The sequence below is a fragment of the Nicotiana tabacum genome, chromosome 13 (genome assembly GCF_000715075.1).
Source record: "Nicotiana tabacum cultivar K326 chromosome 13, ASM71507v2, whole genome shotgun sequence".
NCBI classification, from domain to species: Eukaryota; Viridiplantae; Streptophyta; class Magnoliopsida; order Solanales; family Solanaceae; genus Nicotiana; species Nicotiana tabacum.
The window spans coordinates 49,426,994-49,442,022 of NC_134092.1; the positions used below are offsets into that span (position 1 = coordinate 49,426,994).

General features: G+C 36.0%; 1 protein-coding gene across 4 annotated transcripts; it reads right to left on the bottom strand.

The window, feature by feature from the left end:
- Positions 1 to 3,243: 3,243 nt before the first annotated feature.
- Positions 3,244 to 10,662, bottom strand: LOC107760153 (ninja-family protein mc410-like). 4 transcript variants are annotated; one of them, XM_016578167.2, is made up of 4 exons: positions 10,382 to 10,625; positions 9,881 to 9,964; positions 8,081 to 9,268; positions 3,244 to 4,006 (listed from the first exon to the last, which is right to left on the bottom strand). In XM_016578167.2, exons 3-4 carry the CDS (start codon positions 9,111 to 9,113, stop codon positions 3,573 to 3,575), a joined length of 1,467 nt encoding a protein of 488 aa, XP_016433653.2. In that variant the 5' UTR covers positions 9,114 to 9,268; positions 9,881 to 9,964; positions 10,382 to 10,625; the 3' UTR covers positions 3,244 to 3,572. The 4 variants fall into 4 exon arrangements, with proteins under 4 accessions (XP_016433653.2, XP_075084072.1, XP_016433652.2 ...); XM_075227971.1 differs by having other exon boundaries at positions 10,428 to 10,624; XM_016578166.2 differs by lacking the exon at positions 9,881 to 9,964 and having other exon boundaries at positions 10,382 to 10,662.
- Positions 10,663 to 15,029: the final 4,367 nt, after the last annotated feature.

The following is a 15,029-nucleotide window of genomic DNA, read 5'->3' on the forward strand; positions in this document are numbered from 1 at the left end:
AAAGTTTGGTGTCATTCCGAGTTGGTTTGGTAGAAATCGGACGCTTGGTTGTGATTTTAGCGATTCTTGAGTTTCATTGTGAATTCTATGCGTTTTGGTGTTTGACTCATAGTTCCGGATGTTATCTTGGTATTTTGAGTTCGTGAGCGAGTTCGTATGATGTTTATAGACTTGTGTGAATATTTGATGTGGATCCCCTGGGGCTCGAGTGAGTTTCGGACGTGTTTCAGACCATTTGGAATTGAGTTCCAAGTTGTTGATATGTTGGTGTTGTAGTTAGCACAATTGCAAGCACCAGTTTGCAATTGCGAAGTTGGCAGGTGGGTCTGATGAATCGCAATTATGATGCCTTGATCGCAATTGCGAAGGTGGGTCTAGGTCTGGGATGATCGCTTTTACGACCTAGGCAGGCTTTGCAAATACGATGTCTGAGTTGCATTTGCGATATTCCTTCGGCATGTCTAGAGAAAATCCCTCAAGTAGAGTAAATTTTAATCAGCTTACCTTAATTCCAAGATCCAAATAGTACTTATAAGGCTCCAATTCATTTAGAAATCTCAAACGTCGCCAACAAGACAATATCTACATAATAACTCATATTCATCAACGACACATTACGATAACACCAACTAAGTTAACTAAGTGTTCAACACTTAGGTCCTGCTTTACAAGTCTAGTAAAAATCGATATTCCTACCATAGAAGTTGGTTCTTGAGTTTTAAACTCTAAATCTCTCATTCAATACTCAATAATATGATATTCAATAACGAAATTGCTCACAAGATCATAAAGAATATCATTTAACTCGTTTTTACCAAATCAACACTATTCATCGTCTCCACCCACTAGTCAATCTTATTCATAATACCCATTTTCAGGGTTCATCTCCCAACTCAACCAAACCATAATTTTTACTCCAAAGCACCTTCTATATACTTATTTATACACAATATATGAACATTAAGTAGTAGGATTACCTCTTGAAGACAAATCTTGAAAATCTCTATTTTTGTGTTCTTGGAGGATTTGGAAGAATCTAACAAATTCTATGGTTGAATATTGTTACTATTAGTGTTAATCAATTTGGATAAAAACTCGCCTTGTATGATCCAAGTGAAGCCTTGGTCCAAATCCTCTTCAAAAGCCCCAATTAACTCCCTAAATTTGACCCCAAATCATCTATCCCCGACCTAGAGGTATATATAACCTTTCCAGGTGTGCTGCCGCGCATCTAGTACTTGAACGCGCATCTGGCACACACTTGGGGAAACCAACTTCTTTATGTGCGCTCTTAGCTGCGCGGTCGCGCAGTCCGGCGCACATGTTAGACAATGCTCAGTAAATTGGTCATACTTTTTGTACAAAATTACAAATGGAAAACAGTTTGAAGAGTTAGAAACTAGACTCAAATAGCATTAATCTGATAGCCTATCCACATCGTAACTCATCATACACAGGGAGATATGATCGTTTGAAATTAGGTCATGTGCGACTTTGTGCGTCTTTTTCTCTTCAGCAATTCTAACTTATTCCAAGCTACTTCTTCCCACTTATAAACATCATCAAACAATTTACAATACTTGTACACATACCTAAATGGATTTATCCATAATCATAGTTGTTGTTAGCTTACCAATGATACGCTTAGCACTTAATGACCTTCTAATGAGGCTTTAAATATTTGAAAATTTTCTGGGGTGCTACATTTCTGTACTCTATTAACATGGTTGAAATAGAACCTCATTCTTATAGCCAGACAGCTTCTATTAGAAATTTGAAGCTCTTGAGGCAAACAACATCTGGTTTGTTGTTGAACTTCCTAGTGGGAAGAAGCCCATAGGTTGTAAGTGAGTATATAAGATTAAGTGTAAGGCTGATAAGTCTGTTGAGAGGTACAAATATAGATTGGTAGTTAGAGGTGACACACAAGTTGAAGGGGTTGATTTCAGTGAGATATTCTCTCTAGTCATCAAATTTTCTATTGTGAAATGCCTAATTGTTGTAGATGTCAAGTAGTATTGGTCTTTATTTTAGCTTGATGTGAGCAATGTCTTCTTGCATGGGGGATCTTGTTGAAAAGGTTGACATAAAATTGCCTTCTGGTCTGTTTGTCTCTTCTTCTTCTTCTTCTTCTTCTTCTTTTTCACTGCTGCTTTCTTCTTTTTTGTGTTTAGGGTTTCTTTTCTTCTTAGTTGCAAAATGGGTTTGTTAAATTTGTTATTGTCTTAACAATTTGATGATTGAAATTTTTTATTTATGATATTTGAAAGTTATATTTCAAACTTGAGCTCATTTGGAGTAGATTTGGATGTTGAATCGCGTGTTGGAATGTTGAAATTTTGAAAAACAAGTTTATGTTTCAGAACTTCAAATTTTGAATCTGAAGCTGTCAGAAGTTGTATTGAAAAATTGAAGTACTTAAGATTTCAGATTTTGAATCTGAAGTTGTATTGAAAAATAAAACTACTTAAGATTCGATTTTTTGAAGTTGCAATTGAAAGATAGAAGAACTTTCATATTTGAAATCTAAAGTTGCTTTGAAGAGCTTAAAGTACTTAAGATTTGAATTTTTGAAGTTGCAGTTGAAAGATGGGAGAACTTCAGATTTGATTTCTGAAGTTGCATTGAAAAGATTGAACTACTTCAGATCCGAGCGGGTACACTTTGCAAAGTTTTGTGCAATGCGGGTGTAAATTCAATGGTGGCCCAAAATAAGTATATATGCAAACACCCCAACCTGAACACACAATGTGTATTTATTGTGTAATATTTTGTACGGGGTCAAAAGCCCTGTTATGTAATAGATTAGATTAGTCAGTAGGGATATTATATAAAACGACTTGTAACAACTTCTAAAACATAAAGTAACGAGATTTTTTCTCTGGAAACACAGAAACAACATTTCAACTCTCCGAGATTGAGGTTCAATCTGAGTTTTAACAGAAACAGATAAAAAACATTGTACATCATTTGCAGTTTGCAGACCCAAATAAAACAGAAAGATAATTTACGGTGCAGGGGAATTTCATTTTTATTTTATAGTTACTTCAGGAGTAACAATTAGGAGTAACTCTTCCAGGAAGGTGAAGGTGAAGGTGCCTAACGGATATCCACAGAAAACAATAGCCAGCCCTTGTACTCCATAACTCTTCTCACATACATGCAATGACACTCCTCTTTGGCTTGCACTAAAATAACTGGGCCACTAACAATAGGGACTTTCCTATTCAATAGGCCTCCCAGTGCGGTGAAATGGAAAGCCCCAGAGAGCGCTTATGATATACTCGATAAAGAAAAAGTCATACTTTATTACAAATATTTTGCTAGCATATCAATTCCAGAGGCTAGGCTAACAGCATTTAATGGGATATGTGCATATGCATCAAGATATATGCAGAAACTCACACATTCATTTGAACTATGAAGATACTTCTGCTTCCTACATTTATTTGAAGATACAAGGAAAGATGACTTCATTCTTCAGCACAGGATTTTATATTCAAAATCAGCTTTGGGCAGAGGCAGCCGGATTGCTACTTGGAAATGATGAAACCCCAGTGCCAGGTTCTTGACTAGTTTGCTCTTACGCTTGCATGCCGCACAAAGTCATCTGGTGACATGTGAGACCCATGACAAGCACAGACAATCCTGATTTGGGTGGAACTGTATCTGTAAGTAACACCAGATATTGTTCTACCATTTGGACCAGGACCAGTCGTTGAGACCCACGGAAGGTTCGGGTAGGAACCAGATCCTCCAAATTTCAAATCTGCAGCAAGACCTGGCCTTATAGTTGAAAATTCAGAAGGAACTGCTTCTGCTCTGGGCTGCTCAGGAGGGTCTTTTGCCCTGAAGCTTATGTTGCTTCCTTTCACATTTTCTTCCCCTCGAGAAGTGGAAGTTTCTTCTGCCTTATGCTGTCTCCCATTGCCTTTCACATGCTCCATTGCCCTCCCATCATATTGTACAGAATCAGATGACTTGTGCGGAATAGTTGACGTAGTAGCTACATAAACACAGCAAGTAGAAGTTCTTAGTAGTCATAAGGCTGGACAATTATTGAATTAACCAATCATATATTTATCTATACAACAGTGACAATGCAGGATCCAAAATGTAACAAATTGGTATTTGTCGGGAATTCTTGGCATCTCATGCAGCAAATTAGAAGTTTTAGGCAATTTACGGGCATCTCAATAGGTATATAAGAGGAACGGACAAAAAGACTAATGATGCAGGTTGAAAGTTGTTGACAAATGTCAAGAAGGAACATGAAGATTAGAATGGGCATGAACAGGAAAACCCAATTAAGCAGGAAAGGGAGTTTAGGTACTTGGCAATAAATAAAGGAAACAAAAGTTGGGGAGCAATAATAACTGGTAGAACATCTTTCCTTAATTTAGGGAGGGTCGACATGTTGATTAAGTATGGGCTGTGAATGCCTGTTTTGGATCTTCATTTACTGTGATGTACAGAGGTTGCATCCTGCTGATGCTCTTATAATGAAATTATTTATGTATTCTAGGGGGAAAAAAAGACAAAATAATTTATCTCCACAAATAACAGGTGCTCAATATCCAAACTTAAGTAAGCTCACAACCTTCAACCTCACAAGTCTGAGTAGTCAAGTTCATTTTACATCAAGAGTGACATTTGTTGTAAAATTTTCAAAGTTCATGCAAATATTTTGTTTAAAAGCTACTTTTATAGTTTTTTGTACACAAACTGTATAGAACTATATTATCAGATTTTAATGCCACCTTTACACTCTAAATTCTAAAACGAATTAAAGGGCAGCTCGGTGCATAAAGCATCCCGCATTCACGCACGGTCCGGAGAAGGGCCGCACCCCTAGGGGTGTGATGTAGACAGCCTACCCTAATGCAAGTATTAGTGATTGCTTCCACAGCTCGAACCTGTGACCTATACTCACACGGAGACAACTTTACCGTTGCTCCAAGGCTCCCCTTCAAATTCTAAAACAAATTGTGCCAAAATTAAAGCAAGACATTTAATTTAAAACAGCAATGCTTCTAGAATTAACAACTACCCAGTGTAATCCCACTAGTGGGGTCTGGGGAGGATAGTGTGTACGCAAACCTTACCCCTACCCCAAGGGGTAGAGAGGTTGTTTCCGATAGACCCTCGGCTCAAAATCATTGCATAAGCCGCCTTACACATCCCCCTTACAAGAGAGAATAGTGAGGTTAAAATTGTAGATCATGTATAAATTCATATTAGGGACAAATGACTGGAGGAAGACAAGGAAAGATATGGAGAACAGACCCTTTCTGCATTATGTGGAGCATTTGGAGTGAGAGAAATAGAAGATGTTTTGATGGATAGAAGAAGCATGTTTCAGTTGTCAAATTTAAGTGATTAGAAAATCTACTGCTCTGGTGTAAGCAGAAGTCAGTTGAGGAAAATTCAGATATTTTAGATTATTCAGAATCCTTGAGATGATTGTATTTACTATTTTAACATGAGGTCTTTCACTATTTTAATCTGGTGTTATCGTTCCTGAAGATTCACAGACTTTGATGCCTGCTATCCCAGTTATCTTGAATATTTATTCTTTTTCGATTTTTTTTTTTTTTTTGGATAACCGTGGTGTCCGGGCCAGCTTGCACGTACCTCGACTAATTCCACGGGATACCTGCTACCTACCACCAGCAAGCAACAAGTACCAGGTAACTCTTTCCACCAAGGCTTGGATAGATGGGAAGAAATCACCTAGTGTTTTTGTCTCCAATGGGATTTGAACCTGAGACCTCAAGTTCTCAACTCACTTCATTGACCACTAGGGCACACCCTTGGGCGCAATCTGACAATATTTATTCTTGAATATTTATTCGTTTTCCTTTGTGTAGAAATTCCTTCTGATAGCAAATCCTTCCAAATACAAAATCCAGCTGAACTGAGAGACTGCAAGTATAAGGGGTTGATTCCATATTTTGCAATTCTTAGTATTACTAATTAATCCAAGTCACCAGTACTCAACTTTATTTTTTGACAAGGATAGTAAAAGAGAGTTGCAAAAATGCCTCTCGCCAAACCTTTCACTGGATGAAGCTTAGGTGAAAATCTCCTTTTTGTCCGGATAGGTAGGTGAGTTTTCCTTTTTATTAACCGACATTTTAGGATGTTGAATGACACAGTCTCCCTATAACTACAACTGGACGCATAAGATATGAAGCCTTCACGAAAGAACGACTAAACAAAAAAAGGTTTAAACATTCATAAATTTCTACTGAACCTAGTTTATGCCACTTGAAGGAAATAAATCATCAAAACGAATTCCAACTTTCTAGCCCATACACATCTGCACCATTTGTTTTTCTTGGAGAAACTTCCAATGCGGGATGGTCTCTGACAGTGACTTATTGAAGTCTTCACAGTCGTTGAAACCCTAAGGAAGACCATAATGTTAAGGTTCACTATGAGCGAAGATTTATTGCATATGCTACAAATACTAGTGGGCCAAATTTCAGTGGAATACGTATCGTGATAAATATACTCAAATAGCCTCCCTTTTCCCGGGCGGAAACTCCAACTCTTAGCTGCTAGATTTCACCACCCTCATCTACAATCAAGGGAAACCATCAATAGGCACATCTTAGCTGCCGATGCAAGAATATCTCCCTCCCCCTCTCTTAATGTGCATGTACAAACACTTTTTACAGGCACAGATAAACATACTTATATAGATGCAACAAACAAGACTACAGAAATATTGACGACCAATCTAAGTTCAGCAAAAAAGCGCCCAAGGTGATAGATATAGAGAAAGGGCTCCGGATTTAAATACTGACAACTTTGAAGAAAGAGAATGTAAAGATAGTTCCTGACTTGGATAACATAAGGGGCCGTTTCGTTACCATTATTACTGGGAATAATCCCAGCTTCAAATTTCCAAGATAGTTCTTGACTTGGATAATATTAGTGATTGTTGCGTCACCTTTATTACCGGAAATAATCCCAGCATTAAATTCCGCTTTAACTTTCGGGTGTTGGATTGCCATTTTTCATTTCTATATTAAGAAACCCGTATTAGTTTGCGGGTATTTTGTTTATTAGTTTATATTGAAATCAACATGGACATAACTATGCACATATTAGCAATACCAGCATTGGAGCATGTAAATGACAAAGTTGTCCTTTATACTATTTCAAGTTTAGTTAACCATCACTTTTTAAACCTCATTTGTTTCTAGCACGATTTGTAATAGTGATATTAAAATTGTCAATGTTTAGACTGCATTTAGAAGAGAAAAGAAACATTTATTTTTCTTATCATAACTTTCATTTTACATTTCCTCTTAGCATGATCTTTACTAAATCTAAGAAGGATAATTATAAATTTTAATTTTAATCAATTTATATAATAAGCTAATTTTAAACTAGATGAAGTAATGTAATATAGGCCAAAGTACTATTAGAAGAAGAAATATTAATCAAATTTACAGCTAACATATGTTTTAGATTATACATTGTATATTTACGATTAACCAAACATCCAACAATAATACAAATAATGCAGTGACTATTATTCCATTTACCCTTAAAAATAAATAGATTTAACAGAATGTAGAAACCTGTATGTGAAATAAATAAAGTACTGGCAGAAGTAACTGTGCTGGTTAGGGATATCTAATAACTTATAATCAGCAACTGATAATCTATGGTGATTTTGGAGTTGGGAACAGAAAATAAATGACTTCGAACATTTTGTTATACTTATCATGAGCTGATATATGATGGATGATCTCTATGTAGCTACATTTGGGAACTATACGATGAAATCCAAAAGCTCAATTAAATTTAATTCTTGAAAGGTAGGATATACTTGCATTTTATCTTTTACTCTGCATTATATTCAGCTAGTATGAAATTGATAACTTTTCAGTTTGCTTCTGTATACCATCTTTTTCTTTACAATTTAAAGAGTAGCTTTCATTTTAGCTTTCTTTTGGTTACTCCAAAATATTCTTTCTATTATTTGACAAGTGCTATGGATCCTCTAAATAAGATTTTTCATCATTTTGGTCCAAACGAAAATCCATAGAGTTAAAAAGAAAACCTTGAGAAATATTTGGTCCATCTTTCTGCATATCTGAGCCCAGAGGACCTCTTCCATGGGAAGGGTGAAGCTGTTGAAGATGAGAAGCCACACCGCGGAGGTTATCCTCGTCCAATGTTGGAAGCTGTACAGAAGAGTAGCCAAACATTAATGGCAAGTTTGCAGGTATGACAGGCTGGCTTCCTGGTCTATCTCCACTTGTGGTAGCCATCACTTGCATCATGCCAGGAATTGGGTAACTAGGCGTACTTGTTGTACCAGCAGTGTTAGAATTCAGAGGCATAGAGTAAGGCAGGTTCATGATGTTTATTGATTGGCCCTGGAATGGGATAGTATATGGTATATTCCTAAACTTAACATCCTTCTCTGAAGAAATAGTAAACCTTCTGTGTCCTATTAATTCTACACCACTTGAAGACGGAACACTGCGAAGCTCCTTATGAACCTCAGCTAAACCACTACTTCCAACAAATCTCTTGGAGCTCTCATCATGCTGCAAAATTTGCCTGGATGTTGAACCCACAGTTTCAGAATCAGCTACATCTTCATTTTCTGCAGTCGAACCTTCATCTGTGGTTATTGAAATGTGTGATGCCCTGGTCTTGTCATGCGTATCAGCATGATGACCTTCTCTCTCTTGCTTCTTCTGTTGACTTGACTCCCTGAACAGATTTTTACGTTTGTCACCCACATCAGCTCTCCTATCTTCTTCAACTTCTATAGGTCTACTATCATTTTGAACCCAGAATCCTCCACTATTTAACTTTTTAGAAGCATCTACGTCAACACTAATGCTGGGGAGCAAGTTCCCCTCATGTTTTGTTGAATCACTTCTCTGAGAACCCACACCAGAATCATGTTTTTGGCTGCTAGTGCTTCCATCCAGAAAGTTCTTGAAATCATTGATCACCTTGCCATCTCTATCAACTTCCTCAACCTTAGAATCCGATGAGCTCCCACTTTTACTTTTCTCGGAGGCAGCCCCTCCACCACAGGGCAGACCTAAGCTCAGATCAAGACCGTTTTCGTCCATTTTGATCAAACACAAAACACAGTGACCAAATTCACACGTTAAACTTCAAGTCACTCTGCCCACCCAAAGAAGAAGTAAAGTTTCACTCTGCAATATTTTACTGCTTCATCCTGAATGCTAGAAACATTATTCAGATGGAACACCTGCTATAACATCTGTTCACGCGAAACATGGATGAGTAACATCTCGCAGACAAGAACAAATAACGTTTCATCATATAACCAAGGAAAAAAATACTAATATTTCTCAAAATAAAAAGTAGCAGACATGCTTGCATTTACTATACATAAAGGCAACAAGAAAAAAAACTCAATACAACATGCAGAGAGCAACAGGATCAGTTTCTCTGAAAGTCCCATATGCGGGAGTGATTTATATCTCATTCTATGATTATTCAGTTTAGGCAGATCGATTGAAACAAGTGAGCTTAATATTCATCTACCCAGAAGTAGCTTTGTAGCAAGACAATCACTAAGGTTAAGATGAACATGAAATGAAACAGAAGTTGCTTTAGGTTTTTTCAGACCACACCTATGTGAATCACTTCCTTTATCTGAGCTTGGACTGGCCATGCTCCGCAGAGCTCAAACAGGCAGAGTTAAGAAGCAACTCTACCCATTAATGGACACCGTATTTGCGGCGAAGTCAGGAATTTCTCTAAGGATATTTAAGATTTAATATATATGTATAAAAAATATTAACCTATATATGCAGCATAATTTTCTATATATACAGTATAATTTTTGGACGAAGGGTGTTCGACTGACCAGCTTCCGTCTACGTGACTACGCCACTGACCGTATTGATATCAGGCTAAACCTTCAGAAAGTCATCTTCCCCGAGTATTCCCGCTAAAATTAACAATCAAAAAGACACCAATTCATTTGCACACAAAATTAACTAGATCTAAAATCTAAACCAAAAGAAACAGATAGCCCACAAAGCAAAAATAAACTAAGGAAACCCAATTAAACAAGCCATCTATAGGGACAAACAAATTACAATTCTATCTAACACGCAGATCAGCCTCTAACATCCGCTTTGCACAAAACCTTAATTAATAAAAAAAAATTACTTACTGACAGCAAGATACAAAGTAGAAAACTGACAAGTTCGAATTTAAGATGGTCAAATGAAAAAGGGTTAAAAGTCTTCACTCAGAATATTCAAACTAGACTACTAAAATTTAAAAAAATAAAAAATAAAAAAGGATTGTGGTAATAAAGGGATTTTGTGATATTCAGATGGAAACAAACAGAGGTATATACCTGATGAAAAGAGAGAGAAAATAAAACCCTAGCTACGTGAACCTACTCAGAAAGATGAGGAGGACAGTGAAAGTGGAGGGTGGCGCCGCAGCGAGGAAGGGCGACGGCTAGGTGGGTAGGGGCAGCGGAGTGAGAAAATGGGTTGCAAAGACCTCACTGACCAAACCTCTTTTCATTTTTTCTCTTTCAACAAGGAGCACGCGGTGGACAAGCAAATTCAGTTTACCTCATCTCGTATGGTACAACTTTTGTGTTTCTTCCGCATGTTTTTATCATTTCGTAAATTATTTACTTACTTTCTTTTCTTTTATTGTAAGACGATAAGACTGGTTAAGAGTAGTTCGTAATGAGCGTGTAACGATCCAATCGATCACATTAATTTTTAGGATCATGTTCTGTGATTTGTTAGTATGATATGGTAGGTTCAGGAATGATTTAAAATATTATCTTGATATTTGGAAGGTTAAAGGCTAAAAGAAGTAATTTTATCCCTCCATTTGTGAAATTATGCTTGATTCATGGTTTAAAACTTCTAATAAATTTATTATAATATATTTGGACTTGTACGTACGTTCAAAAGTAAGACCCGAGGGGCTCGGGAGCATTTAGGCACTATTGCATAAAAATTAGAAGTTTTAAGGATTTTTTTTATTTGACTTGAGTTGTTGTTTTGTGTTGTAGCATTTTACTTCGTGTCTTGAGCCTTTAGATTGTCTATGTAGGGTATTTGAACTACACGAAATGGTTTGGAACGGTATCGAGGGGCTCGGGTGAGTTTCGACGCATTGTACAATTCTGAAAAGCTACAAGTTTCGATGCCTAGGGCACCGGGAAGCTGTGGTTGTAGCACTGAAACCTAAAGCTTGAAATTTTCATCCAAGCACTAAGACATCGGTGCCTATAGCAGTGAAACCAGATTTCAGCCAAGTATAAAAGGGGTCCATTTTAGTGACTTTTATTTCATTTTTCACCATTTTAGGAGCTAGAGAGCTCAGATTGAGGTAATTTTGAAGAGATTTTTAATCTATAACGATGGTGTACATGATTCTCACTCAAATATATGATTATAACATAAATTTATCTTTAGTTTTGCCTTAGAATCAGGAATCAAAAGGTGAAAATAAGAGTTTTTACTTGAAGAAAAATAAAGTATTGTTGATGATTTGAACATCGATTTGAATTCAAATTGAGAATCTAATTATATACGTAGACTCATGAGGTTATGAGTCAATAGTATTTGATTTTTGTTGTGGGATTTGACCAAGTAGGTGCGAGGTTGACTTTGATCTAAGCATTTTCTTTGCTTATGGAACTGAGTCGTATGACTAGGATTGATATCGTGGAATATTTTTTGGGCTCATTTGATGGACTTGGAGAAGAAAAGTTAGATTTTTAAGAATAGAACTATTATGACGCCGAGGTAAGTTGACACTTGAATTCATTCCCAAATTTTCTTGTTTTATGTATGCTATGTGTTTGGGGTAACATATATACGAGGCGACGAGTGTATATGTGATGCCATGTGATTCCATGCTTGTTAGAAGTATAAGCTTTATATCCTTTGCTTGATTTACTTGTGTATGACTACTTGAGTATCTTATTCGTGCTAGTACAATATTATAATCATACTTCACATGCTAGTTTAACATTACAGATTTCATATATATTGTTTCTTATATTCACCTTATAAGCATATTTATTTTGTTCTCTTACTTATTTGAGACTGTTATTTGGTAAGTTGAGTTGTTAGACGTGTACATTCACGTTCCTGTTGAGGTATAAGTTTGCACGTGTCATTACATGTTCCTATTGAGGTATCAGTTTGGGAATATCATTACATGTTCTTGTTGAGATATCGGTTTGGACAAGATTATTACATGTTTATGTTTGGCGTGTGAGATCATGTTCTTGTTGTGCATGAATTTGAATCCATCTCTTTTGAGTTATGCAATTACCCATTTTACCTTGGAACGTGTGTGCACAAGTTTGTGAGATACCGATGAGTTTTTCATTTGATTATGATACCAGTTGATGAGTTTGATCATAAAGGAGAAAGCATTATTATGTTTAAGTGAATTTTCTATGACTTTTCATGCATTTTATATGCTTTATTCATGCATATCATCTATATATGTCACTTTGATAAATTATTACCGTAGCACCTCGAAAAATTTTAAAGAGTTTAAGGCTCAACAATAGGTTTAATACATGTTAATTTAGCATCAAAATATGTGCAGGCTCGCACGAGGGTGTAGAAATGATTGGAAAATTTTATTGTATGTTTGGTACAAGGTGGAAGTGGTCGGAAGTGCCAAAAGAAATCAAAAGTTGAATTTAAAAAGAGTTGGAAGAAATGGCAAAAACAGCAGGTAGGCTCCCCCATGCGCAGATTTTCAAAGGGAGAATAGAAAACAATATGTTTAGGCTCCAACGTGTGCAACAACACCCCACAGCACGCACACAGCGCGTGTCCAGCGTGAGGTCACCTGTGTTATTAATATAAGGAGCTCGGGGAGAGAGAAAGAAATGGGTCTTTTTGAAGAGGTTTAAAAGGGTTTTGATATAGGCTCATCCAAGGCATTAGATGACCAATCAAGGTGAGATTATAATAATATCTTGGTGTAATTACAACTCTCTAATGCTAGCCCTAACACTAGAATCCGTTGAAAATCCTTAGATTTTCAAGAAACTCAAGATTACTCTTCAATGGAAATTTTTAAGATTTGTCTTCAAGAGGTAATTTTACTACTCAATCTTCACATATTATATATAAATTAGAATATAGAAGGCGATTTGGAGTAGAAATTATGATTTAATTGTGGTTTGGATAAACCCTAAAAGTGAGTCTGTGAATGAGATTGAGTAGTTAGTAGGGATGTCACGACCCAAATCCACATGACCGGCACCCGGCACACTACCCGATTTGAACGAACCAACCCATATGTCAAAACCAAATATAATGGCGGAAGCCAATTGAAAATCTTGTACATTTTCAAATCAAGTCACAAAATATTTTTTTTCATTTCCAAAATCATACATGAAATTTTTCATAAAAATGATATAATCAAATTAAATAATTATTTGTTTATGCAAGATGTCTACAACCCTATTTTTTTACAATCCAACACAACTATCTATGGAGCCTTTATACCAAAGGATAGAACCAACACTTGGAATAATTCCAACAATAACAAAAATAACATGATAGCTACTACGAAATAAAAGTGGTGCTTCATCATACCTCGAAATAAGAGTCATCCTAGCCATGTCTACACATCACGTGGCGTACCTTATCCTGAAACGCGCAAAGAAAGCGGGACCCTGAAGAGAGGCCCCTAAGTGCTGAGTACACCACAATGGTACTCAATAAGTATCATAGACTCTCTCTAACTTAAGTTCTTGGGACAAACTTTATAAAAATAATGCACCAATATTTGATATAAAACGATAAAAATTTTTATCAATTCATGATCTTTATCATTTTAAATAAAAGACAAGTGAAATATAACCCACAATATAAATTTTTAAAATATTTATATCAATCCAAGATTTTGAATAAAATCATACAAAATCATTCCATTTGCTTTAAGTCATTGAAATCACTTTCGGCTCCTTAGGCCTATACATAAGAAAATCATCTTTACCTTTCACTGGAAGTATTATACCATCACTGACACAAGAAGGTCAACCAGGTTATGTACCTAGAGGCAAGTATCATATACCCTACTTGCTCAGGTCGTCTCATCGCAGTGCCGTACGAATCGACTCATCCATGCTAATAATAACACAAAATAGTACTCTCTCAAGGGAGAGCACTCTGTCGTAGACTATACCACAAAGTGGCTATCTACGTCTACACCGGCACATGTAGTTTCATGACGACGAACACAATATATCCGAAGCCAATCTCGGTGAACACAAGTAACTCCAAAAATATTTGATACTCCAAAAATAGATTCATAGCATAGTAGCATCAAAGGATCTACTTTTTATCAAATCATAGCATTAATAGAAAATCTAAACCATTTGAACAAAAATTAAATAAACAACCTTTTACATGTTAAAGCATTTAACATCAATCTTTAAAAAGCTACTACAAGTGCTATTCTATTTATCAATTTTCAAAAGAAATACTTTCCATGAAAACTTATCTTCAGCACTCAAATATGTATACTCTTATCAATACGTAAATTTTGATAAAAACTTATAACATTTACCTTAAGTGTCATTTTGCCAACAAAATTTAAAATAAAGTTTTATAAAACAACATAACACTACATATGCAACATAATATTTTAGCACATGGAATCATCCGTACTTGTTTGTCCCCACAAGCAGGAAAGCACATTTGCAAACAATTTAAGCATTAACTCGAAATATGCTTTTAGAGAAAATCCCTCAAGAAGAGTAAGTTTTAATCAACTTACCTTGTTTTCGCTTTAATAACATTCTTAAGCTTTTAATCCTCCTCCGATATTCTAACATTGAGTAAAATACTCAGACGCCACTGAAAAATTGATATCTACAATTACATATCCTAACTACAACCAAAATATGACTCAAAAATATTTATCAATATCTATTTATGGCTTACAAGTTGGCTACAAGCCTCCAGCTCAAATCGTCCAATAGGTTCACTTACTAGTAC

Excerpts from the sequence above, each read along its gene's own strand:
- LOC107760153 (XM_016578166.2), bottom strand. The coding sequence starts at position 9,113 with ATGGACGAAAACGGTCTTGATCTGAGCTTAGGTCTGCCCTGTGGTGGA. Across the intron at positions 4,007-8,080 it reads TGGACCAAATATTTCTCAAG|CTACTACGTCAACTATTCCG; the intron begins GTTTTCTTTTTA and ends GTGTTTATGTAG.